Consider the following 27467-nt stretch of genomic DNA (forward strand, 5'->3'; position numbering starts at 1 on the left):
TCACGCTAATTTTTGTCAATATATATTTTTCCTATGTGGCTCGCTATATCACTATAAACTTATTGTTGGATATTTTTTAATTTTCAGATCTTTGTTCGTTTCTCTATTTCATGATTTTTATCATATAGAAAATTTGTCCGAGGCTTTGCTCACAATCCGTAGATTTACTGGCATGAGCCCTCCAATTATTTGATATAAATAATAGTATAAAGCACTCGAATTTATAATTTTTGTTATTAGAGTGATATTAATATCAACTAAATAAAGACTCAATTAATTTATTATTATTTTAAATTTAAAGATATTTAAAAATTAATTTAATATTTTTATAAAACTTTAAATTTTAAATTTTAAGGTTATTAAAAAATAAAAAAAGACCTAACAGTTGATAATTGTCAGAGTATGAATTTTCATGTCAATTTCATTTTTTATAATATTTAAGCCAAATCTGAAATCTCCTAGTCACCAAAAACTGAAGGCCAAATCCCTTATCTTCCAGTCAACCTACCTTGACCCTGGCTACTCTCATTCACGTGTACAACTTACCATTTAGTTTTCTTTCAAAGTTCAAATGTATTTTCCTTGACCCTGCTTACTATCACTCACGTGTACAACTTACCATCAAACGCATTCCTAAAGATTCATTCCGTTATTTTCATCATTTTTTAGCTTAACGTTATTCTTCTACCACTGCCCTATAAAAAGCCCAGCACTACCGCATATATCCGATATATATTGCAGTACGCAAAAAAGTTTGTTTTTGATTTTAAAATATAAACTTACGACATCTAGAAATGGTGACCTCAGTGCTACCTAGAGTAGAAAGCTTGGCAAGCAGTGGGATTCAGTCAATCCCGAAAGAATATATCAGGCCTCAAGAAGAGCTTACAAGCATAGGTAACGTGTTTGAAGAAGAGAAAAAAGAGGAAGGGCCTCAGGTTCCGACCATCGATTTGACAGAAATCGAGTCGGAGGACAAAGAGGTCCAGGAGAGATGTCGGCAGGAGCTGAAAAAAGCTGCCATGGAATGGGGTGTGATGCACCTTGTTAACCATGGCATCTCCGAGGAGCTCATGGATCGTGTTAGGAAAGTTGGGCAGAAATTCTTTGAACTCCCTGTGGAGGAGAAAGAGAAGTATGCCAACGACCAGAGCTCTGGGAATGTTCAGGGCTATGGTAGCAAGCTTGCTAATAATGCTAGTGGGCAGCTTGAGTGGGAGGACTACTTCTTCCATCTAATTTTTCCTGAGGATAAGAGAGACTTGTCAATTTGGCCTAAAATCCCCAGCGAGTACACGTGAGTTTAGCTTAGCTTGTTTTTACTTACATATTTAATGTTAATTGGTACTGATTCATCATTTACTTGTCTTGTAGTGAAGTTACAAGTGAGTATGCAAGGCAACTGCGAGCCCTAGCGAGCAAAATACTTTCAGCACTATCAATTTGCTTGGGATTAGAAGAAGGAAGGCTAGAGAAGGAAGTTGGTGGCGTGGAAGAGCTTCTTCTTCAATTGAAAATCAATTACTACCCCAAGTGTCCACAACCAGAACTCGCTCTCGGTGTCGAAGCTCACACCGATATAAGTGCACTCACTTTCATTCTCCACAACATGGTTCCTGGCCTCCAACTCTTTTACCAGGGCAAGTGGGTGACCGCTAAATGTGTTCCTAACTCCATCATCATGCACATTGGAGACACCATCGAGATCCTCAGTAATGGAAAGTTCAAGAGCATTCTCCACAGGGGTCTGGTTAATAAGGAGAAGGTTAGGATCTCGTGGGCAGTTTTCTGTGAGCCACCAAAGGATAAGATCATCCTTAAGCCACTCCCGGAGACTGTCTCCGAGACCGAACCTCCACTGTTCCCTCCTCGTACCTTTGCTCAGCATATCGAGCATAAGCTGTTCAGGAAGACCCAGGATAATCTGTCCAACTGAAACTAGTATTTTTATTTGTCGCGATAATCTATTTCTTTCTGTACTCTGATGAATGCTATATTTCGTTGGGGGTTAAACCCTTGGTTGTGGCGTCTGTCTCCACTCCTTGGCTCCCCTTTACCTGTTTTATTTGAATAATGAGAACTGATTTGGTTCTTTTATTAAGCTGCTTGCTTGTGAAAATTACCATTTATCCTGTCTTTTTAATTTCTCAAAGTAGTAAAGTGATATTTCTAACCACCTTTTCTCTTATTCAATACCAATCCCAAATGGAGGTTGTACGCGGTCCATGCAGAACACAAGTTATAACGTTCTGGTAGTTATTATTTTGATTCATACAACCAGTCGATATAATTAATTTAAGGGTAAATTGTACCAACAGTCACTCAATTTTGGGTTAGTTAACAAAACAGTCACCTTAATTTCATTTCAGTCACTTAACTTTAAAAAAGTGACAAAACAATCCTTTTTGTCGTTTTCTATTACAGACGTCACAGCAAAGTGACATGACAGATGACGGCGTGTTTGGTGTCAAATAACCCTCCAGCTAGCCGGTTACCACCAATCTAACAGCCTTATCAGTACCAATTTAGAGTTTAAGAAGAGAAGAAGAAGAAGAAGGAGAAAAGAAAAATTAGAGATGCCTCCAGTTTTCAAATCAATCCCATACTGCATTTCTGCAAGTGATTCCTCCAAACTTCAAAGGTAACGATCTAAGGCCAAAGCTTTAACCCAATTGCTTCATATTCTTTTGCAATTACTCAGGCATAGCTGTTGCAGCTTCAAACCAGAATGTTGTTGCTTTGGGGGTTACAGTAACACAAGGGGAAGGCAATTTACCCAAGCTTCTCCTCACTTTTGATCATGGCAGGTAATGTTTAAATCTTCAAATTTTGAAGAAATGACCCACTTTTTGCAAGATTTTCTTTTTTGGATCTTTTCCAAATTTATTGAACTCCCTTGCTGTGTAACACCCCTAACCCGTATCCATCACCAGAATAGGGTTACGAAGTATTATCGATCAAAACATAACACATAGCTTACATTTATCAATCTCAAGCAATCATTCTCATACATCATTGAATACAATTACATTATCTCTTATAAGGGCCTATGAGGCCTTAAACATGATTTAAAAATGATTCAGGATTAAACTAATAACATACAAAAATTTCAGAAAACTTAGAAATTTTTCAATCATATAAGGGTCATACGCCTGTGTGAACAGGCCGTGTGCCTCACACGGCTAGTAGACACTTCCGTGTCTTAGGCCGTGCGAAAACAGGGCATACATACTGAATTTTATCACACGGCCGAGGACACGCCCGTGTGACAGGCCGTGCGAAAACTGAAGGGTATACTGACTTGGGTCATACAGCCAACCACACGCCTGTGTGTCCAGCCCGTGTGCCTTATGAAATGGCCACACACGCTCATGTGCTAGGTCGTGTGCCATTTAGGGGGTATATTGACTTATACCACACGGCCAGCCACACGTCTGTGTGTGAGACCGTTTGGAGCAAACTGACTTCAATTCAATTTCAACACCAGGGGACACATGGTCGTGTAGCAAGACTGTGTGTCGCACACGGCTGAGACACACGCCCGTGTCTCTGTTCGTTTCGTGTGGACAAAAATAGGTCATTTGCAAAGCCAATTTGCCATCCATTTTGCACATACATACACAAGCTCATATGGTATCATTTTAAGTCACAAATATGCAGCCAAAGTTCATCAACCAATACGCAAACATACCAAATCCATATCAACCATTTCAATACTCAAATCCATATTATTTACCTATTCAAATATCAAGCTATTTAACTTGCTTTTCTAAGCATAATTCACATGTATAGTTCATTAGACAAAACTAATCCAAACATTCATACCAATTCAATCCCATTCATACGTTATAGGTCTATTACCAAACATTATAAGTATATCTATTTGCACATTCATAAGCATCATCAAGTTCATCATTTTATGCCAACTCAAATGATCAAAATACATATACATCAAACATACCAAAGTGACCCAAGCCTATACATGCCATATACCATATATACATAACTTCAAAAGTACCAAAATAGATTATCGATAGTACGATGAAGTCTCTGATGATTGAAATATTTACAATTTTAAAATTAAGAAAATTAATTACAAATTTTCAAAATTTATTCTTAGTCTATTCTGTAGGATCCTTTCTTTTTTCAAATTGGACGGAGATAGAATCAGACCGATTCTCTAAGTACCTTTTTGGATATTCTTCAATGTTCCGACTATTCATGGGACATGAGAAGTGGATGAATCGAGCTAGCTTCATAAATCTATAGAACATGGAAAATTAAACAGAGTAAGCTATAAAGCTTAGTAAGTTCGTACGTTGACATGAAAGAATCACAACATTCATTAACAATTCAAAATAGATAGTATCATAGACATTTAAGTCATCAATTCACAAGCTAATATAAGGTCTATCCATATCATCATTCATCAATTCTCAACTTTCACTAGTTCGATATTCGAATAGTTTTCCGTACATACCTGTACCAAGACATTTCTATTTCTTATCAATAATTTTATTGAACCACTTCAGTTCACATTTGCTTACAATACAGTTTTATTGATTTTCCGATGCCATAGTCCAACTATGGTCTTTCATATATACATTGCCAAGGCCCTGCCATGGTCTTTTGTTCGATTGCCATAGCCCAACTATGGTCTTACTTGGTATCTCGCCTTACTCAACTTGTACATGTCATTAATATCTCAATATTCATCCAATAGAATAAGTACTATCTCAATTTCGTCCATTCAATAAATAGATACACATTTAAGTTCATTTATATGAACTTACCTCGTATTCGAAATTGACGAATCGGATTGACTATTCAACAACCTTGCTTTCCCCCCAATTTAAATCTGAATTCTTTCTTTCTTGATCTATATGTATTCAAAATTAATCTATTTAATCACCAACTCATTCAATTTAGTCCAAAAATATACATTTGAGCACTTTTACACATTAACCCCTAAACTTTCACATTTAATCAATTTAGTCCATATTTCACAAATATACAAAATTCACACAATTCAAACCAAATACATGCTAGCCGAATTTCATAGGGACCCCTAGCAGCCCATAACTTTCATTTATTCTATATTTCAACCCCTCAATTTACATATTTCATAATTTAATCCCTTTTTGACATTTTTGTCAAAAATCACTTTACAAAACTATTAAATCTATCAAAAAATAGTCGTTTTCCATTATCAAACATTCAAAAACTCAAGTATTCATCAATGGAACTTCAAAAAATCATTAACGAATTCAAAAATTAAGGAGTGAGCTAGCTAGAATATGAAGCAACGATCTCAAAAACGTAAAAATTATCAAAAACTGAGTCAAAATAGACTTACATGCTTGAACAACAATGGACAAACATTAAAAGCTTTAAAACCCTTATTTTTTTCCTCACATTCAGCTATTGAAAAGGATGATAGCATGAAAATGGCTTTTGTTTTGTTTAATTAAACTTAATTCACAATTTACTAAATTAACCTTAATTAATAAACATTAAAATCATATAATGGATGTCCATTAATGTCCATTAACATCTAAAATGGTATAATTACCATTTAAGTCCATCATATATAAAAGCCAAATCTAATTGACACCTTTAACAAATAGAATGCAACTTTTGCATTTTACGCAATTTTGTTCTTTTTTCCCAAACTAAGCTATTAAACAATAAAATTAGCTCACAAAATTTTCATATATACATGCTATCATATTGTAAACACCAAAAATAATATTAAATTAATTTTTCAACCTTGGATTTGTGGTTCCAAAACCACTATTTCGATTTAGCTCAAAAACGAGTTGTTACATACTGGTTCAATTGATGGGTCAATTTTTTTCTTTTTCATTGATTCGGGTCTGAAAAAAATTTTATTTGTCTTTTTTTTTGGGTGTTTTAGTGAATCTGAGATTTGTCTATTTGGTGGTTGCATTACATCTTGGAAAGACATGGTGTTCCAGTGGTGGAAGGTTACATAGGAAGAAAGCCAAGAAGAAGAAGAAGAGCGTAGGCATGGTGTTTCAATGACAAAGAATCAAACTCCACCAAATTAGGCAAAAAATGTTAGATTTGTAAAATAAATCTGAAATAAAACTTAATAAGCCAGGATCTATCATGTCAAATCATCAAGAATAAATCAAGAACAAAACTAGATGTGGAAGTGTACCTGAATCTATGAATTCCTTGAAGTTTTACCGGATCTTGGGGATTTGATCTTCCAAATTAGTACAAAATAAATTTAGGGAATATCTGCTCTCTCTTTCCTAATGATGGGAAATTAGAAAAGATATCTTGTGTATAATTTGGGGACCATAACCCTAATATTTATAACTTTGGCATATTAGTTCTAATCAGATTCTAATTAGCCCATCATTAATTAGAATTTGATTAGAACTCAAGTACTAGAGTATCTACACATATTTGATCCATACTTTATTTAATAATTAAAGCCCAATAAAATTTTAACCAAATTGGATCACTTTTAATTTGGGCTAACCTATCATGATAGTAAATAATAACATGCAATTACCCTTATTATATATGTGATGTCTATATTTTCCAACAATCTCCCACTTGGACCACATATATATACTAATTACTTTATAATTACATGTCATTATATAACCTTATGAGCTCAAAATTTTACTATCATATCCAAAAGGTATTCCAAACAATCTTGTCCATTATTTATATTAACATAGAAGCAAGGTGACTTTCGTTACATATATCGTAACTAAATCCACCCATGATCACGTATATTAACACAACCAAATGACATAGATCAAGTATGGATGTGTAGCATGGAAATTACATGCAATATGATCGAAACATGTCTATTTCCAACTAGTCCTCCTTAGTGAGATCAAACCTTACCAAAATCAGAGTGTGAATAAACCAAATAAACTTTATTTCTGCAGAAAATAAACTTAATATCTTTAAACTGAAATAACTGAAAATGTGTCTGTAACATAAAAGCATTTAAAAATACAAACTCTCACTAAACCAAATATGCTTTAAATGACATTACACCCATATGAGCAGTGTGCTCTTATAAAACCTTAGGTGTAGTTCCTTAGTAAGCGGTTTCTCAATCATGGAGTTTGTCCTAATATGCTTTATAAGCACCTAACCATTCTGAACTTTTACTTTAACAACTAGGAACTTAAAGTCTATGTGTTTTTACTTTGATGTGCTCCTGTTGCTATTGGAATAAAAGACTGCAATTTGCTTTCACAATTTGCACTTTAGTGACAAAATCTTGTATCCATATTCCATCAAAATCGGAGTCTATATACCTGATGATCTCTAACTGATTAGACCTCTGATATGTAAGCATGTAATCATTTGTTCTCTGAAAATACCTTATAACCCTCTTGGATGCTATCCAATGGTCCAAACCAAAGTTGCTTAAAATATCTGCCTAACATCCCAATAGTGTACACAATATTCCAATGTATACAAACCTGAACATACATTAGACTTTCTACTACTAAAATGTAAAAAATCTAATGCATTTTTTTGTAATATCAAAATCATTCTTTGGGCTTTGATTGAGGCTATACTTATTATTGACAAGCAATATGTTATTAACATATAAAACCAAATATTGAACCTTACTCCCACTAAACTTATGGTATATACAATTATCAATAAAATTTATCTCTAAACCGAATAAGATAATCATTTGGTAAAATTTGTAATTTTATTGACGAGAAGTTTGCTTAAGCCCATAGATGAAATTCTTTGCAAATCATTAACTTTGCATCATTAGACACAAAGCTTTCTAATTGTACCATATAAATGTATGATCAATGTTACCATTGAGAAACTATTAACTTAATATTCATCTGATGTATCTTAATGTCAAAATATTCTACTAAAGCCATTATAACCATTTCTCTAGCGGACCTTTTTAATGACATTTATTCTTGAGGTTGTTAACTTTGTTCTTCTGGAACAATTACCTCATCTTGAATAAGGAGTTGTTCAACATTGTCTTATTGAGGTTCTAGATTCACTTCTTAATCAATAATAGGTATGAGAACCTAAACATCATCACAAGTGATAGTAGGAATTGAGTTAAAATCCAATTCCTCCTCAAAAGTAATGTCTCTAACCTTCTTTCTCCCCCCAAACTCAACATCCTAAAAGAATGTTGCAATTCTCATCTAAAAAATATTCCTAATTGTGGGATCATAAGACTTATAGCCCTTAGATCACTCAGTATTTCCTTGACCCTTATACTTTATAGACATCAAAGAAGTCAGAAGTGATGTCATTGCAACATTATCGTTTTTAAAAAAACGTTTCTGAATTTCGTTAAGGAAACTTTGGCCTGAGTAATCTTTTTAGATTTTTTTCCCCTAAAGGCTTCTGAAATGTTGTCTTCATGATTATTAGACTCGTGCAATTTGAACGATCTCACGTGTTTTTCTCAGTAAGAGGTGCAAGTTGTTCTTCCCTTAGTGCAATGTCTATGTTCATACAGCCAAACACTATAAGTAAGTTCCTTTTCTATTCATTGAAATTAGTCCCATTAAGCATGGATATAGAATTTATGTTAGCAGATAATGTGGCAGTAGAAGATGAATTAGCTGAATATAGAACAAAAAATAAAAATAAACTCACATCAATATTCATAAGTAAATAATAAATTCAGGATAATGGATACCAAACACAACATTAATATCAAGTCTTTGGACAATAATATTAACAGTAAATAGTACTCTTGTTGTAGCAATCAAACATTGACAATAAATAATGTCAAACAATTAATTAATCTTTGGACTAACTTATTGCTCACATAAAATACCTTATAATTGTCACACATTTACCACCTCAGATGTCGTTGAAATTCTGCCAAATATTAACTTACCTTTGGGTCAATTAATAAACGCATGAAATCACAAAAACATATAATCATCTTGATATTTTAAATAAACTAATCTACACAAAAGAGGTCACTTTGGTTGCATTTTGTTTCAACTAATCTATTTAAAATATTAGACATCCTTAATTAAAACCTAAAGCCAAAATCTGAATTTATTTGTTTCAAAGTATTTCTTTTAATTTCATCTTTCAATCAAATTAAAAGATAATAGTATATATATGTATATATTTATCCTAAAACAACATTCAATGATATTCGCAAATATAATAATAGTTGAATAAATCATAAACCATAAGACTTCAAATTTAAACCAAAATAATTTGAATAAAGGTAAACCTCATCATATCGGAAACTCCATTAATATTTCATCTTTAAACAAAATATTAACTTGTAAGTGATATATTAGTGTAATAATCAAACATTGACAATAAGAGCATGTCGAACCATAAATCTTCCTTGGGGCCAATTTATTGCTCACATGTAAAACCGAATAATTGTCACATGTCTATTACCATAGTTGCACATGTAATATTATTAACTTTCATTTGGGCCAATCAATATTAACATTGTAACAACCCGGTTTAGACCCTAGTCTGAATAGTAGTTTTGAGACCAAAAATCTGAGTCAAAAAAATATTTTAATATTATTTTCCGTGTTTACAGTATGTGGTTAAGCATGTGTGAAAGTTTCGTATGAAAATTTGATCGTTTGTGTTCTCAATTTGATAAAAGGACTAAATCGCAAAAAATAAAAAAGTTGTGTGCTACATGAATAAGTGCCGAATTGACATGGCTTATTAATTATGAGGTCCTTATGTTGATATTAGACCATTGAATTTATGAATGGACATATATGTCAAGGGTTAGTGGACTTTAAATGTATATAATAAGGTTATTTTGGTAAATGATGAATTAATGTTTATTAGTTAAACAAAACATGATTTTTGCTTCATCTTTTCATCATTTTGCCGAAAGTACAAAGAAAATAAGAAAGGAATAAAAGCTTTTAGGGTTTGGCTCCTTTTGATTGTGATTAAGGTATATTTTTTGATCGGTTTTTGATAATTTTTACGTTTTTGTGATCGTTGCTTTGTGTTTTATTAAGCCCATGCCTCAATTTCTGAAATTTTTTATGATTTCATAAGATGCCATTGTTTATTTTGTGAGGTTTGTGATGTTAATTGATGAAAAATGAAAGACATGTGTTAGATTAATATGTTTTGTATTTGAATTTTTGATGAATTTGAGTAATTTAGGCTAAATTGTGAAAATGAGATTTTTAGGGACTAAAATGTGAAATCAATGAAATATATGGGTTTATATGAGCTAAGGGAACATTCGGCCAAGCATGTGTAATATGAAATTATGTGTATTTTGTGATTTTATGAATTAGGGACTAAAGTGTTAAAATGTGAAAATGTGAGGGCTAATTTGTAAAATTCCATAAACATGTGTTTATGGATTTATTTGAATGAATTTGAGATTGAATAAGTCAAATTTGAATGTGTATAGATCAAGAACTAAAGAAAATGGAATTAGATCGGGAAAAGTGGAAAGTAATTGAATAGCCGTTCGTTTCCATTCATTCTCGTACGAGGTAAGTCTACACATAAATAAATGTGTTTGAATTGATTATTCATGCTTAAATGATATTGAATTATGATGAATGGTTATAGAAACTGAATATGTGAAATTGAAGAAGTTTCGATAATGTGACGACGTCTGAAAGCCCCGTACGAACCATAGGAATAGTTAGGATACATATGTCACTACATAGGATTCCGATATGGGACTTCATGTAAGATCAAATTTGGGACGTTGGCATCGATTCGAGATTTACTGTAATACCCCGTACCCGAGACCGTTTCCGGAGTCGAACACGAGGTGTTAACGGACTTAATTCATTAATTAAACAGCTCATACAATTCATTTTAAAATTTCCAGACAAGCTGGCTAACTGCATCATAGTCGCTTTAAAAATCATATCTCGAGTTACGAAACTCGAAATCCAATTCCGTAAATTTTTCCTGAAACTAGACTCATATATATATCTACTAATTTTTTTCTAGAATTTTTGGTTGGGCCAATTAGTACAGTTTATTAGTTAAAGTCTCCCCTGTTTCAGGGTTCAACTACTCTGACCTCTGTGTATTACGAATCAGATATCTCCTATACAGACCTTCAATGACTATGCCGTTTGTCTCTAATAAAACTAGACTCAATAAGGAATCTGTACATATAAAGCGTGACTTCTAATTATCTTTGTAAAATTTATGGTGAATTTCCAAAGTCAGAACAGGGGATCCAGAAATTGCTCTGGCCCTGTTTCACAAAAATTTAAACATCTCATAAAATATAGCTCATATACCTGTTTTGCTTATTCCATATGAAAATAGACTCATCAAGCTTCGATTCCATAACTTATTCATTATTTAATTCCATTTCTACTATTTTTAGTGATTTTTCAAACTCACATCACTGCTGCTGTCTGAATCTATTTTATGGTAAATTTTACCTATTTCATGGTTTCCATGGATTAGCTAGCAATTTGACATACATAATACCAAATATGATCATGATTAGCCATTCCAATGGCTAATCATTACCAACATTCTATTTCCATACCACTCAATAACCATATCATAAGACCATACATATAAAATGATTATAATGCTATACATGCCATACTCAAAATATACAAGCCATTATGCCAAGACGGTATACGGATAGTGTGAGCGATTTCCGAGCTGGCTTGTCAACACTACAAGGAATGAAAAGGAGGGAGTAAGCATAAATGCTTAGGAAGCTCACATGCAAATAGCAAGTAACATAACCATATAAGCAAACATAAAACATCATTTGCATAATCATCACCAAGACATTCATATCACCTTTTCATTTATCATCTTACCATATTGTTGTTATATCGAGTTTTCAACCCGAGGGTTAAGTACATACCTGTTCAAGTATCCATTTCACAACACTTACCAATACATCCCTTTCATCTTGAGTATTCCTCCATTTGAGTAGAACTTTACCCGTTGAACACATCGGAATATAATTCGGATACATGGAAAGTTTGCACATAAGTGCCACATATGTAGCCAAGCTACCATGTAACCCGCCCATAAGTGAACTCGGACTCAACTCAACGAGCTCGGGCTTTCGCATCCGTAAGTGAACTCGGACTCAACTCAACGAGTTCGGATGCCTAGTTACATCTCACGAACTCGGACTCAACTCAACGAGTTCGGACGCTCGCATCCATAAGTGAACTCGGACTCAACTCAACGAGTTCGGATGCTCAACCATCCTAGTGACATGTCACTTGTATCCTCATCTATTCCTAAGGTTCAAACGGATTTTCCTCGAACACTTATCCTTGCCGTCTTCCGTAGAATGCGAAATCAATACTCGGTAACAATTATATTTAACAAGTAGTTCACATAATTTGCATATTATTTGAAATTAACCACAAAGCATACATTTCATAATAAAATTCAGCATAACATATAATTAACATCAATAACTTAAAATAACCATTATGCTACATTATTTACACATGAACTTACCTCGTATGCTAAAATGGCTATTTTACCATTTCGTCCACAACTTGGTATTTTCCCCATTTTAGCCCAATTTCAGTTTTCCTTGCTCTATCATTTAAAATATAGTCTAATTAGGACTCACATTATTCAAATTGACCCAAAATCATATTTTGGAAAAATTACAATTTTGCCCCTAAACTTTTGCATATTTACACTTTTGCCCCAAAGCTCGTAAATTAAAATTCAGCCTATTTTCTTATGTTTTATGACATGCTGATCATTTTTCCCTTCTATGGCAACATCAAATTCTCACTCTAACATGTACTTATGACTATTAGGTATTTTTACCGATTAAGCCCTTTTGCTTGTTTTCACTTAAAACCGAGTAGCACAAGTTGTCTAACATAATTTAAAACCTCAAATTCTATCATAAAACACCAAAATACACAAATTTCACCTATGGGTATTTTTCCAAATATAAACCCTAGGTTAAATTATTGCTAGCATAAGCTAAATCGAGCTAAGGGACTCCAAAACGTAAAAATCATTAAAACGAGGCTAGAACGGACTTACAATCAAGCTTGGAAGCTTGAAAACCCTAGCCATGGTTTCTCCTTGCTATATTCGGCCATGGGGTTGAAGATGAGCAAAATTGGCTTTTAATTTTGTATTTTAATTCATTTTACCCTAAATGACCAAAATACCCTTACTACTAAACTTTCCAAAAATTCCTTCCATGTCCTAATTTTTGTCCATAGACTTAGAAATTGGTAAAATTACTCTTTAAGGACCTCTAATTAATAATCTAATTCAATTTTATGCAAAATACTTCTAGAACACAAGTTTTGCAATTTATTCAATTTAGTCCCAAATTTCAAATTAAGCACTTTATGCATAAAATTTCTTCACGAAATTTTCACACAATCATGCAATCATATCATAGACCTTAAAATAATCATAAAATAATTATTTCTATCTCGGATTTTGTGGTCACGAAACCACTATTCCGACTAGGCCCAAAATCAGGATATTACATTTACGTGTAAGATCATGTCTGGGATATCGGCATCATATTTGATTTCGTGTAAGACCCTGTCTGGGACAGAGGCATCGATATTTGATTACATGTAAGACCACGTCTGGGACATTGGCATTGTACGAGCTTTCCGAGCTATCCGCGTATCCTATTTGATTCCGTACGATTCAACGAACATCCCGAGAAATGAATAACTATGTGAATGTATATCTGATTCAGGTACGTATGAACTGTATATGGAATTTGACAATGAAAGGTGAGTATGAATATGATCTTTTGTTATGTGAGTTACATGGAAATGTGATGTACTTATAAGTAACTGATTATGAACAATTGAGCTAAATGAGAAATATGAACTTACTATTGTGTTATGCCATGATTCATATGAATGAATTGATTTAAATTGTAATATGTGATAAGTTTATTTGTATATGTCTTACTAAGCTTTTGAAAACTTACTTTGTGTGTTTTTCAATTGTTTTATAGATTATCAAAGCTATCGGAAGCTTGGGGATCGTCGAGGATCATCACCACGCTATCCAACTCTATTTTTGGTACCTTTTGAAAATGTATATATCAAAGTATGGCATGTATAGGCTAGGATTAATGTGGTGTGTTTTGATATGGGTATATCATGCCATGAGATATGGCTTGATTATGGTTAAACTTATGGTTTGATTTTGGTATATGATGTGTGATGCAAAAATGGTAAATTTGGTGTATATATATGGCCTAGTGAAATGGTTTTTTTGGTAAGTTAGTTTTGTGGTTGAAATGGTTATAAATGTGATATGAATCATGTGTTCATGGTATGAATTAGTTACATAGAATTAGTATGTTTGAGTTGGAATTATGTATGAAAATGATTATTGATATTTGAGTATGAGTGATGCTTGTTTTGGAAATGTTTTGGTTGCATATTGGGTTATGAAATGTGGCCTTAAAAGCTTATGCATATAGGGTGGCAAAATGGCTTGTCAAGTAGCCTATTTTGTCCACACGGGCAGAGATACATGCATGTGTCTCAACCATGTGTGACACACGGTCATGTTACACTACCGTGTGTCCCCTAGGGTAGTCCTACAATTTAAAGTCAGTCTCAAGCCCAACCTAGACAAACAGACGTATTTGGTGGCCGTGTAAGGCACACAGCCTTGGCACATGGGCGTGTATGGCCATTTCGAACGGTACATGGGCTATAAACACGGGCATGTGGTTAGCCGTGTGACCCAAGTCAGTTTCGACCATGGCCAACGTACACAGGCATGTCTCCGGTCGTGTAGATAAGTCAATATGTATGCCCTGTTTTGACACGGCTTTGACACATGGGCATGTATAATACCGTGTGAGGCACACGGCCTGTTCACACGGGCATGTGACCTTTGTAACTTGGAAAAATTGTATAGTTTCGAGAGATTTTGTATGTGTTTGGATTTGTCCCGATTCTTTCCTAAAGCATGTTTAAGGTCTCATTGACCTAAGAAAGGTACTTTGTGATGATGTTTGACTATAATGCTATGATGTGTGAATGATATTTGTGAAATGATTATAAAATGTTCCGATAGGTCTGCTAATGCCTCATAACCCTAGTCCAGCAATGGATAAGGGTTAGAGGTGTTACAAACATAACTTAAGTTACATGCACACAACCTTTTATATTTTAAAACAAAATAATTTATACAAAAAAATCACTTTGGTGACTTATTGCTTAGATTAAGTTATTTTAATATATATATAAGCATACCAATATTCAAATTTGAAATTTTCATAACAGTTAAAGATCAAAACTAATTTTTTATTGCTATATAGTTTCCTAAATAACCCAAAATAAGGTTGTCTAAATAGCACAATAAAAAAACCCAAAACCTTAATCTTTAACTGATATATATATATATATATATATATATAACCATATATGTCAAAACCGAACGGAAATAATGTAGTAATCCAATGCCAAATAATTAACAAGCACATGTATTCATAATTTTGGCATAGACAAAACACCAAAATAATTCACGTATATACATATATTTAAAATCAAATAGAAAAAAAACGTACCCTACATATATCACGTAAATCCAAACTTGTATTTATGATTAAACAGAGATTCAAATGAATATTTGAAATAAAAACTTCAATTCAATATATCTCATAAATAAAACCATAATAGTTGACATACCCCAAAATTCATACCATAGACTATATCAATATAATTTAACGAATATTAGAAATAATAATATGTCAAATCCAAATATTATTCGACCAAACTTAAAACTAAGTATATATGTGTTTATATCTTGGCAGCATAGATAATTGAAATTCATCGACTAATATTAATAACTTAAAAATAAGCAATTATGCCAAGAAAAGGAATCAAAATAGGCTGCACAATTGGCAAATTTCAACAGCAACTATGATGCAAAGCATTAAACATTAAATATTAATTTATCTTGCACCAAAGCGCCCATAAATTTGAATATATAACCATAAAAAAAATTAACTTCAATGATATCCATCAAAACTTAATTTCACCAATTAAACTATAAAAGATATCTTATTGAATAATGATTATAAACACCTATTCACGCCAACTATAATCATGCATTAATCCTCAAAATCATTGATATGCATATAATATATACACACACAATATTTACACACAATTATATAATAAAAAATAATACTGATTTTCCTTACATATGTCATGTAAACTCAAAATTTATATTCATGACTAATGAAATTACCATAAAACTTCTTTATACATACAAATATTTTAAAAACAAATCCATAACCACTAAATATAAATTCATGTAACCAACAAAAAAAAACTTATAACCTTTAAGGTAATTTGCAAATCATTGATCTTAATATATATATATATATATATATATATATTTTCTTATAGACAAAACTTGATTCTTAAAAGAATTGATAACATAAAAATTAGTCATATAAACAAATCATAAATTTTGCTAACATAATCAAACTAATATGTTTAGCCAAAACATAATAAAAAGTTATGATAATAAATCCATAAAATTAATGATTAATAATCAATCACCATTAATGATTAATTATCAATCACGTTTTAATAGTCAAGCATTAACTTATATTTTATAAGAATAATATTCATATATAGGTAATAAATTACCGGACCAAATCAATTGAAGTCAAAATCACATGGGTTAGGTCATTGTGAATTGAAAGATAGTAATTTACAAAAGACAATATCAAAAATTGAAAGTAGAAATTACGTAGGTTTAGTCCACAGTAATTTCAATTTCAAAAGAAAAGTGAAATCTTTTATGTATAAACCCTAAAAGGATTGAATTGTAATTAAGCAAAACTTAAAAGAAATTTATCAAGAATTTAAAAAATTCAACATGAAATATCATACTATGAAATTTGAAAATCAAATCAATCAAAATTAATAGAGAATCAATTCATTCTCAATGATTCAACATGACGAGGCTCTAATACCACTTGTTAGATTTATAAAATAAATCTAAAATAAAACTTAATAAACTAGGATCTATCATGTCAAATCATCAAAAATAAATCAAGAACAAAACTGGATGCGGAAGCGTACCTAAATCCATGAATTTCTTGAAGTTTTACTAGATATTGGGGATTTGATCTTCCAAATTAGCACACAAGAAATTCAGAGAATATCTGCTCTCTCTTTCCTAATGATGGGATATTAGAAAAGATATCTTGTGTATAATTTGGGGACCATAACCCTAATATTTATAACATTGATATATTAGTTCTAATCAAATTCTAATTAGCCCATCATTAATTAGAATTTGATTAGAACTCAATTACTAGAGTATCTACATATATTTGATCAATACTTTATTTAATAATTAAAGCCCAATAAAATTTTAACCAAATTAGATCACTTTTAATTTGGGTTAACCTATAATGATAGTAAATAATAACATGTAATTACCCTTATTATATATGTGATGTCCATATTTTCCAACAAAAAAAGATTTTTTTTTTTACAATCTCTTCTTCTCCTCCTCCTCCTCTTATGTTATTAAGGTTTTTTTTTTCAATTTCTTCTTAAATTGGGGGGGTTTTCATTGTAGACATCTAACGTGACAAGTTAACTGGCCACATTATTAGTTAACTTGCCCTATCAGCGGTCCCGTTAAAACACTAACGGGAAATTTTAATCAGTAACCGTTAGCCACTGTTTTGTTATTTTTCAAAAGTTGAGTGACTTAAATGAAACTTAGGTTACTATTTTGTTAGCTACCCTAAAGTTGAGTGACTGTTGGTGTAATTTACCCTTAATTTAATACTAAAATATGTAATAAGTACATTTATTCTTCATAAATTTAAAATTTAATTTTTATTTTTATTTTGAAAATTTTAATTTTTTCATTTGGTAGATTTTCAAATTTAAATTTAGCCGTTAATATGTTAAAATTATTTTATTAAATTTCGGTTCATTACAATTAAATTTGTCCATGAATTAGGTGAGCTAACTTGGGCTGGACTTAGACAAAGTTTTGTACGATGTGAGTCAACTTGGCTCGAATTCACTCATTATTTTTTAAACAGTGAAATAAGCTTTTTGGTTGGGTTGGGTAGAAAAAAGGCTTGGGCTTAGGAACTGGGTTGTAGCCGAAGTTATGGATAAGTCTAATTACAACAATTTTCAATTATATTACTACTAAGTGTTTTTTTTTTATTTTAAAATGTCATACTAATAAATTTAACAAGAAGAATAATAGTGTTAACAATGAAACTTGAATTTTGAAATATGAAAAATAGCGATAAGGGAGAGCAATTTTTGGGTTTAATCTAAATTTTTTTTTGTTTCGGTTTAGTCAGATGGAGAGGTTTGATCGGTTTTGATCTTGGTTTAATCTATTATTAATTTTTAAATCCTGTAATTAAATCGATCAAATAAATAGACTTATTTTATAATATAAAATAAATATCTAACCATATAAACCCAATCTACTCAAGATCAGTTAATCAAAATAATCGACCGAATCAAAATTGATTTTAAATCGATTTTCTTAACTAAAATCAATTAAATCAATTTTCTCATATTAAAATTGATTAAATCAATTCCAAAAAGATATCAACCGATTAAACTGTTCTCCCCAAGTGCATGGCTGAGGCCTCAGGGCAATTACAGCCCAAATATAGAACCTGGAACTGAGAAGGCCCAGTTTAAATCTAATTTGCGCGCATTGTCTGTGATTCACGAACACACGCAACATTCTCCGATCTGTCCACCTTCAGCCGAAACCAACATAAAGCAGCTGCTGGATCGCCAATCTCAAGACCCGCAAATGGGAAAAAATAAAGAGGTAAAGTTACCTATACTCGGCGTATAATTTGGAAGGTTCAATTCCAAGAAATGAAAATCGAAAAAAAAAAAAAAAGAAAAACAAAAAAGGGAAACAAAAGTTAGGGTTCATTTACTACAGGCAAGGCCAAGACACTAATACATAGCCAATCACTTGGTACCTCCACTTCCACTTCCACTTCAACTTCAGCTTCAATTTCAACACTCCTGTTTTGCTTTCTGTTTGGTTTTCCCTCTTAAACAGGTACTCGCTTTCACTTCTTTCTTTTCTCTTAATATTTTTTCGCTTTACCTTCTGCTTGGTTGCTGAGAAACAATAGTAGAAGGAAAATGGGAGGAATTCCTTTACATAATTAGTTTTGAATTGTTTTCTGAAATTTCCCTAATGTTGAATATTAACTTTACAAAATTCATTTCGCCTATGAATATAAGGAATTGGCTATAATTTATCTTAGTATTAATTCTTTTATTTATTCATGAGAATTTATTTGTTATGCGTTCGGCCTTAATGGTATACTAAAAAATTAAATGGACGAATAGAATAGAATAGACTTGTGATGCAAAATACATTTCCAAACATTCTCCTTGAAAATTCTTTTAATGGGATTAACAAAAAGAAACTGTATTTACTTATTAGTTATTACTGTAACTATATCCTACTTTTTTCTTTATTTATTTACTAAATTGCTTTTCTGTATGATTTTTTTTTTTTGGGTATTCTCCATGTCTAATTTTGCTATAAGGTAACTTGAAGTAATAGTTCATGTTTAGCCTAGAAAAGTTGTATTTTCTTTTACATTTAATACTTCTTTCCTTCTGCCCATAGTCCATATCCGGTTACTGCTGCTGATGGTAGAGATTCTGGATACTGAACACTGTTTTTTTTTTTTTGAATTGGATTGCTAAATATATATATATATTTTTTAAATACAGTTGCATTGTCTTTCCGCAGAGTCTGGCTTGATTTCTTTTTCATTAATCTGCATTGTGATTGGAGGTGAATAAGGATATGTCTTCTGATACTGCAAGAGAAAATGCATCTGTAGTTGATTCATCGGTGACTGAATGGAAAAATGACATGGGAAATTCAGATGATTTAGGTAAAATTATGGCTTCTTCTTGTTTAAGACATCATTATATGTTTCTACCTTTAATTGATCTGAAATTCATCTTTCCCATGTATATGTTTACATCTTATGTTGAACATGATTTTAGTTCATTGGTTGTAGGCCTAGAATTATTTTAAGACTAGAAAAAGAAGTTTTATGATCTCCCTCTCTCTTTAACTTGCTCAGAACCTACATATCGCACTTTGGGACACATAATTTTGAAGTCCTATTATGCTATAAATAATGAGAGCAGTTATTGTTTATCAGGTTTTGAATATGTGTACGAGTTGTAGCCTCCTTTATTTGCATTATTGGTTCTATCATGGCTGTATGATCATAACTATATTTTCTTGCATGTGAATCCATAAGAAGTGATCCCATTTTCTCATTTGATTGGCTAATGGTTGTGTAAAGATAAGACGTTAAACAGAAAACAAGCAGCATAGAGATCCAGCTTTGTTGAAATCTTTTCACTTTACTTTGTGATACAGTATTTAGGAAAGTATACATTGTCAATAGAGTTTAGAAACTATTTAATCTTTTTCTTCTTTAATTTTTGGTGAGTTGGTTCCAGTGGCCAAGTTTTGTTACAGTCCATCTAGTTTTTGCTGACATCGGCATTGAGTTCTCTCTCTAATATATATACATGCATATATTCACACACTATGATAAAGTGATGAAGTGAGTTAAGATATGTACTAAAGTGCAGGTTTGTGCTTTTAATGATTTTCATGTTCTTGAACCGTACAGAATCAATTACATGGTAACAGCCTCTTTTAATTTGTATTTTCAAGTTTTATTCATTGTATGAATCTGGTTTATGTCAGAGAATGAGGATGGCTATCTCTTTAAGGCACAAGACCTAGAGCATTCTCATGTGGCAGAGAAAAGGGGCAAATTGTGTAATACAAGATATTTCATCATTAAGAGTTTGAACCACCAAAATATTCAACTATCAATTGACAAAGGAATTTGGGCTACTCAAGTCATGAATGAACCAATTCTAGAAGATGCTTTTCATGTAAAATCCCTCTTATTTTAGTCTTATGCAATTATTTATGTCTAGATATTTTATTCTGGCGGATTTTCTTGTATTGCAGAATTCTGGTTGTGTTATTTTAATATTTAGTGTCAACATGAGTGGTTTCTTCCAAGGTTATGCCCAAATGATGTCTTCTGTTGGATGGAGGCGAGATAATGTTTGGAGCCAAGGAAGTGGTAAAGGTAATCCTTGGGGCCGCAGTTTTAAGGTCAAATGGCTCTGCTTGAATCACCTGCCTTTCCAAAAGACTCTACACCTTAAGAACCCATTGAATGACTACAAACCTGTCAAAATCAGCAGGGACTGCCAGGTTTCCTTTATATTCACAATTATTTCTTCTTCTTCTTCTTCTTATAACTAAGCATCCCTCTCCTTCACAGTAATATTTTTATTCATGTTTTCTTTTTAGGAATTACCTCAAGATATAGGGGAAGCTCTTTGTGAGCTCCTTGATATGAGTAATGATGTGGATGTTTTGCTGAAAAGGTATCTCCAAGCTGCATGTTCTATTAAAATCATGAGCGTTGTTGAATTTTGTGAACTCATGCTGGATTAGTTATACCAGGGATGATCTAGCTTCAAAGAGGCCTTGCCTAGAACATCCATATTCTTTAGGAGATCAAGATTATAGTGTGCCTCCGCTGCATGTGCCTTGGCCTGGTACACCCATGCCTTACAATCCCTTCCTCTATCAGCATCAGGCGGACCCAAATAGATTCCATTTAACACATCCGCATACTTTGGCCACTGAGTATTTTCCTACCAGTATGGGAACATCAAAGGTTGCAAGTATGAAAAATTCTCGCATCAACAGAAATCTCACCAATCTACAAATAAACCATGATATGTCTACTCAATTTGATGCTTGGTGTTTATGTGCAGAAAGCCCACTTGCTAGTACCTTGACTGAGGATGATTTCCTTGAAATGGTATTGGGAACCTGTCTAAGCTCTATTTTATATTCTGTTGAAGTTTAATTTATATGCTCTTTTGCTAAGCGGATATGTTCCTTGTCGTCATATATAATGTGATTAATCAGAGAAGCTAGATTTCTCAGGTTAGTATTTACCAAGAGCCCTGTCACCCTAACTTTCCACTTCTCTTCCTTTACAAAGAATTCAGCACAGTGAATCCTGCCACATGTTTCATGTGCTCAATGCGTTGTTTTTCCTTGATCAACTGTGGACATAAAGATTGGCACACTTTATTAAACTTTTGGCCGATGCATGACCAATCTGCAGATGAAGCGCCGCAGTTTCTGCTTTATCACCAAAAGAACCCCCCCTTCTTTCTCTCTCAGAATAGTCTTGCTCGGTTATATCTTAACCTTTTCTTCTTCTTTTTTTCCTTTAATGTCTTACTCCTTATTTTGCTTGCAGACATATGAAGAGTACCTAGAAGCTCATGGCAGAACAAGCAAACAACTATGCCGCCCTGTCAGTGTACTTTCTATTAATAACTCTGACTGGTTATTTGTATACTATATCTGCTACCTGGATCTGTCAATGCAATGCAGTACTGTATCAGTTTCCTGGTCAATTAATTGTGTAAATAATTTAATAGAAGTTGCTTATTTTTATGACATGCTACCACCGGCTAATTGCATCTGCCAAGATGTCCGGGGTCCTATTTGGGATAGTTTGGCTGATTGTCTTAAGAGTTATGAAACACTAGCAGGCAGACAAGTAGCTCATCTCTGTACGAAAAGAAAATGTGTACTCATAGAAATTCTTTCATCCAAGTCTGGCCTTTGGCCTGACCCTTTATTGCGCTAGGAGCAGCGAATGAATATCTGTGCATGTTTCTCTGATTGGTTTTTAAGTTTTTTTTTAATGCTGAACTTACTCCCATGACCAGGGAAGTAACAATAATAAAGGAAATAAACTGAATGAATGGATGAACTTAGTTTTATCTGCCCCACGGGAGTTAGGAAATTTGACTTGTTATACACCGTAGCTTGGTCTAGTAGTGTGGCACAAGCTTTGACATACATGCTGAACCTCATGTTTTTAATATAGTAATGTATCTTTGGCAGGTGATGATACCATCTCCGACAGTGCAAGAGTCAACAAGTGGAAAGCATGGAGATGATTCGTGAGTAATTCAAATTTAGTACTGAATATTTCAATTTGATTTTTTCTTTACTTGCTTAGCTTCATGCATTTGTAGAAACACAAGTTTGGTAACCGACCGGCGCCATTCTCGTAAGAGGACACATAACTTGTCCTAGATTGTTTCTAGCTCCAGTGCTTGAGAGATCGTGGTTTTTTTTTTCCCGTCCATTATCATCTGGTGGAGCTCAAATTGACCTCAAGGTGGTTATTAAGTGTAAGTAAAAATTGTTAATTGAATCTGATACTTGAGAATTGAGATACAATTTAGACACATAATTTTGTCATGTTGTACACATTTATGTACTCTATTCTATGAACTGATTGTAGTATTTTTACAAGGGGCAACTTGCAAATTTGTACAGAAATCAATGGCAATGTCATGCCCCAACTTTTAACATTCTCCCTCTCTCTCACACACACCTAATAGATAAAGAATAGCTGCATTACCCTTTTTCTATTATGGGAAGAACAAGAAGCTGAGTTTTGACTTATGCTATAACACTATATTTATTAATTCCAAAATTCGAATTTGATTTATAATCCTTTTTATTTTCATGATATTCTCTGTTACTATGCTATTTGAACTCGAACTTTGGTATGTGTTTCATGTGAATTTCAAGATTTTCATGTGTTTGAAAACTTTTTTTAAAGGATTATTTTTTTTTATATTCATGTTAGGATATAAGTTGAAAGCATTTATTGAGTGTGTATTTAAAAGAAATTTGAAGAAAGAACATATAGAAATAATAAACGGTTGAGATGGTTTTGATTTTTTGGTTAGATTAACATGGAAAGTTGAAGAAAAAACATATATAAGCTTTTACGAAAAATAGAATTTTTTTTTTTAGTTAAAAAAGAAATAAAATTATGAAAAGTTTTAAAACAAAGTGAAGTCAAACTAACAAGTGAATTTAAAATTTTACTTTTTACGAGTATAGAACTTTGATCGATGGATTATGTATAAATGGTTAAAGAGTTTTAGATAGTCAGATGGGATTGGCAAGAAAACTAGTACAAGAATTTGAAGAGTAAGAATGCTTGATGGCGTTGTTAGTTGAAATCATGTGATTTCCAGGATTAAGATGTAGGTGTATTTCTTCATAGTATGTTTGGTATGAGAAATTTGGTTATTAAAATCTTTGCTCTTGGGATTAAGTTTGGAATATTTAGGATAAATTTGCAGTAGTTGACGATTAAAATATGAATCCAGAAAGAAAAACTTCAACTTAATGCCCACTTATCCTTCAAAATCTTCTTCATCAACTGTTATAAGTTCATGCTGACCAGTTCTATTTGATAATTTTATTGTTTTATAACCATTAGGAATAAAGTGAGGGGCCACATCTACTTTTCACTTGGTATGGACTTAATTTGCTTGTTTTGCAAACGGAAGAACCTGTTGAATAAAAATAGAGAAATATTAAGATATTACAAGACTGCAATAGCATCTTGTAGTAGCTGTAGATTTCTATGAGAATACATTTGATTGCTTGCTTTTATGTCTTACTCAAACATTACTGCGATTGGGCTCCTAACAGAGTATTTAGCAGACACCCATTTGATGAACCCTTGAGTGTATTCACCTGTTTTATAAGTTGAATCAACTCGAGTAAATGTTACCGAGTAAGTTGCCTTCTGGTTTATCTCTGTGAAGTATAGTGTACTAGGCTTCACAATCACATCAATCTCTTTTGGGGCCCAAACGTTAACTTCATAGGCTGAATTTGCCTCACCAACATTTGTCACAGTCCTTGTGTATGTCTGAGATGGTCCGAGTTTGATGGAAAATGAAGGATAGTTTAGCTCTCCTTCCGGTATACTTGGTTTTTCCGAGCACTTGACTGATCTATGTGCAATTATACCAACTTCCTCATCTTTGTAGCCCAAACCGCAAAGATATGGAATATAATCATCTGGTTGGATATCATAAATCAATCCTGGTTTATCTGCCCTGGACGGATTAACATGGCCAGCACCAGTAGCAAACATATCGGCAGGTTGAAGTGTTTCATCAACAATGAGTTTGCCTCCGGTATTGAATAGGTCAGTAGAAGTCATCATAGCAGATTTAATGGCAGCTGGTGACCAAGTAGGATGAGAGCTCTTGAGTAAGGCTGCAATGCCACTGAGATGAGGGCATGACATTGATGTGCCAGACATTATATTGAAAGTGGATTTTGAGTTCATGTTATTGTCAAGAGGAAATGGCCATGCTGCCAGAATATTCACGCCAGGGCCTATAATGTCCGGTTTCAGGATGCCAGGGCTCGCCAGGCTGGGGCCTCTTGACGAAAAGGAAGCAACAGAGGGAGATGACAGGTCTCTTAAGACGGTTCCTCTAAATAAGACTGTCGCTGTAGGTGCTGCTGTTGAATTTAAATAAGCTTTTATCTTCAACCCAGCAGCATAGCTTACATGGGTTGCTGGAAGAACATGAACATCGGCTGAAACACTGAAGCCATCGGTTTCTTGATTCATAAGAATCATAGCAGCACCACCAGCATTTTTCACTTCCAGTCCTTTAGCAATTCTTGCTATTCCACCACCTCTTTCACATAAAACCACCTTGCCTTTGACATCTATACCTTTCAATGTTCCCTCACCGCACAATGCAGACTCTTGTTTACCATTCATGCCGGCATAAACAAGTTGCAACAGCTTGGAAGGAAAGTCATTGGGTTGGAAAACGGATTCTCCATCAAATTCTTCTCCATTTCCAAGCTTTGCCGTGGCTACAATTTTTCGATCTATGGTGCTTGCTCCCACTGTGAGAAGCCATGGGGCTTCATTTGACAATGTGGTGTTGGAAGGGCCAGAATTTCCAGCTGAGCAACTAACAAATATTCCATTCTTCATTGCTGCAAATCCGCCTATGGCTATGCTGTCCTGGAAAAAGGGAACTGCTTCTTCCCCGAGAGAAAGTGAAAGCACATCGACACCTTCCTCAATAGCGGCATCCAATGCAGCTAGTATGTTGCTCTCTGCACAGTCTTCTCCGAAGCATACTTTATAAATTGCCAGGTGAGCAAGTGGTGCCATCCCTGCGGCCATACCCTTGGCATTTCCCAGCACATCAGCATAGTTTACAAACCGACCTGCAGCAGTGCTAGCTGTGTGAGTCCCATGTCCATCTTCATCATTAGGTGGTTCAACCACCTTTCCCTTGGTCATAATTCCATCAATATTGAAGGACCTTCCGCCAATTATTTTGTTGTTGCAGGCTGTAAATTCACATTTTCCTTTCCATTTTTCCGGTGGAGGTGGCATTCCTTCATCACTGAATGAAGGATGGTCAAGCAAAACTCCACCATCCAGCACGCCAATTATCACACCTTTTCCAAAATTTGATTCTTTCCAAATTCCCAGTTCCTGTTGCAGCCCCAAGAAACGAGGAGTGTGTGTTGTCTGTTTACGCAGTATCCTTTGAGGATGTGCTGAGATAAACCCCTTTTTTGTTCCCATGGTTTGCACTTCCTCCTCTGTCAGTCTAGCTGCAAAGCCGCTGATGACCGTTTTGTACGAATAAACCATCCTTGGCTGCGTATCTGAGCTTGCAGTATGCAATGGAAGAAAAGATTTGTGCCAGCTTTCTACATCCAGATTGTCTGATTGTCCAAGAACTCCTACATCAGGCTGCTCAACTCGGACAATGTAAGTCTGCAACTTATTCTTTTCAATCTCTTTTGCAGAAGAAAATTTACTTCCTCGAACAATCAAGGAATGAAAGTTGAACAGGAAAATGAAACAGATGAAGTAACTCATATCCATCTTGGATGGGAAATGGCTCTTCTCTAGCAAGTTATAAGAATATTTAGGTTTTTTTTGTGTGTTTCCGAAGCTTCCTTACTCTGCCTATATATACAAATCAAGAGGGAGAAAGATGGCCGGTTTCTCATGTGAGTCTCAATATATGTTGACATCCAGTGTTGGACTATTATATTCACCCCATTAGTTTGTATTTATCCAGTAATAGTTTAACCGGCAACTGAGATGCCGCCTTTGAGTGTTTTATTTATTTGAGCGTTGATTTAGGGGTACAACGGAATAATGAACCATCCTTGTTTTATATTCTTGCCTCTACATTTTTTCTCTTAAAATTCTTCACTACCATGACTGAGTCCTTTCAAAGACTCCTTTGTTTTCTATATTTGAGCCAGTTGCTGATAATATAATAATATTCATGCATATGGTGCGAACAGACGTGGCTTGAAATCCATGGTGTTTTGGCTGAAATGGTCCAAGCCAGTTCATTCAATTTCCCTATATAATCTCAACTTGCAATATAACTTCAATCCCTATTCATAAATAGCAATTGCAAGAATGGCGTATGAACTCAAAACCAATAACATGAGAAAAAAAACTTGGAACTTGAAACACG

The 27467-nt window shown here is 33.5% G+C and overlaps 3 protein-coding genes across 10 annotated transcripts; 2 read left to right on the forward strand and 1 right to left on the reverse strand.

Annotated features, from left to right (window-relative positions):
• The first annotated feature begins 602 nt into the window (after positions 1-602).
• LOC108470207 (anthocyanin synthase-like) lies at positions 603-2101 on the forward strand. The gene is made up of 2 exons (XM_017771479.2): positions 603-1297; positions 1375-2101. Exons 1-2 carry the CDS (start codon positions 795-797, stop codon positions 1934-1936), a joined length of 1065 nt encoding a protein of 354 aa, XP_017626968.1. The 5' UTR covers positions 603-794; the 3' UTR covers positions 1937-2101.
• A 16497-nt stretch (positions 2102-18598) lies between these two features.
• LOC108470162 (uncharacterized) lies at positions 18599-23486 on the forward strand. Of its 8 annotated transcripts, none has more exons than XM_053018038.1 (11): positions 18600-18825; positions 18946-19068; positions 19777-19924; positions 20761-20954; positions 21034-21285; positions 21385-21461; positions 21532-21764; positions 21858-21904; positions 22355-22417; positions 23011-23069; positions 23145-23486. In XM_053018038.1, the coding sequence occupies exons 3-11, from the start codon at positions 19834-19836 to the stop codon at positions 23203-23205; spliced, it is 1077 nt and encodes a 358-aa protein (XP_052873998.1). In that variant the 5' UTR covers positions 18600-18825; positions 18946-19068; positions 19777-19833; the 3' UTR covers positions 23206-23486. The 8 variants fall into 8 exon arrangements, with proteins under 8 accessions (XP_052873994.1, XP_052873995.1, XP_052873998.1 ...); XM_053018039.1 differs by having other exon boundaries at positions 22355-22411; XM_053018040.1 differs by having other exon boundaries at positions 21541-21764.
• A 1106-nt stretch (positions 23487-24592) lies between these two features.
• Positions 24593-26988, reverse strand: LOC108469057 (subtilisin-like protease 4). The gene has a single exon (XM_017769947.2). It carries the CDS (start codon positions 26855-26857, stop codon positions 24593-24595), a length of 2265 nt encoding a protein of 754 aa, XP_017625436.1. The 5' UTR covers positions 26858-26988.
• Positions 26989-27467: the final 479 nt, after the last annotated feature.

Source organism: Gossypium arboreum, chromosome 8 (genome assembly GCF_025698485.1).
Source record: "Gossypium arboreum isolate Shixiya-1 chromosome 8, ASM2569848v2, whole genome shotgun sequence".
Lineage (NCBI taxonomy): Eukaryota > Viridiplantae > Streptophyta > Magnoliopsida > Malvales > Malvaceae > Gossypium > Gossypium arboreum.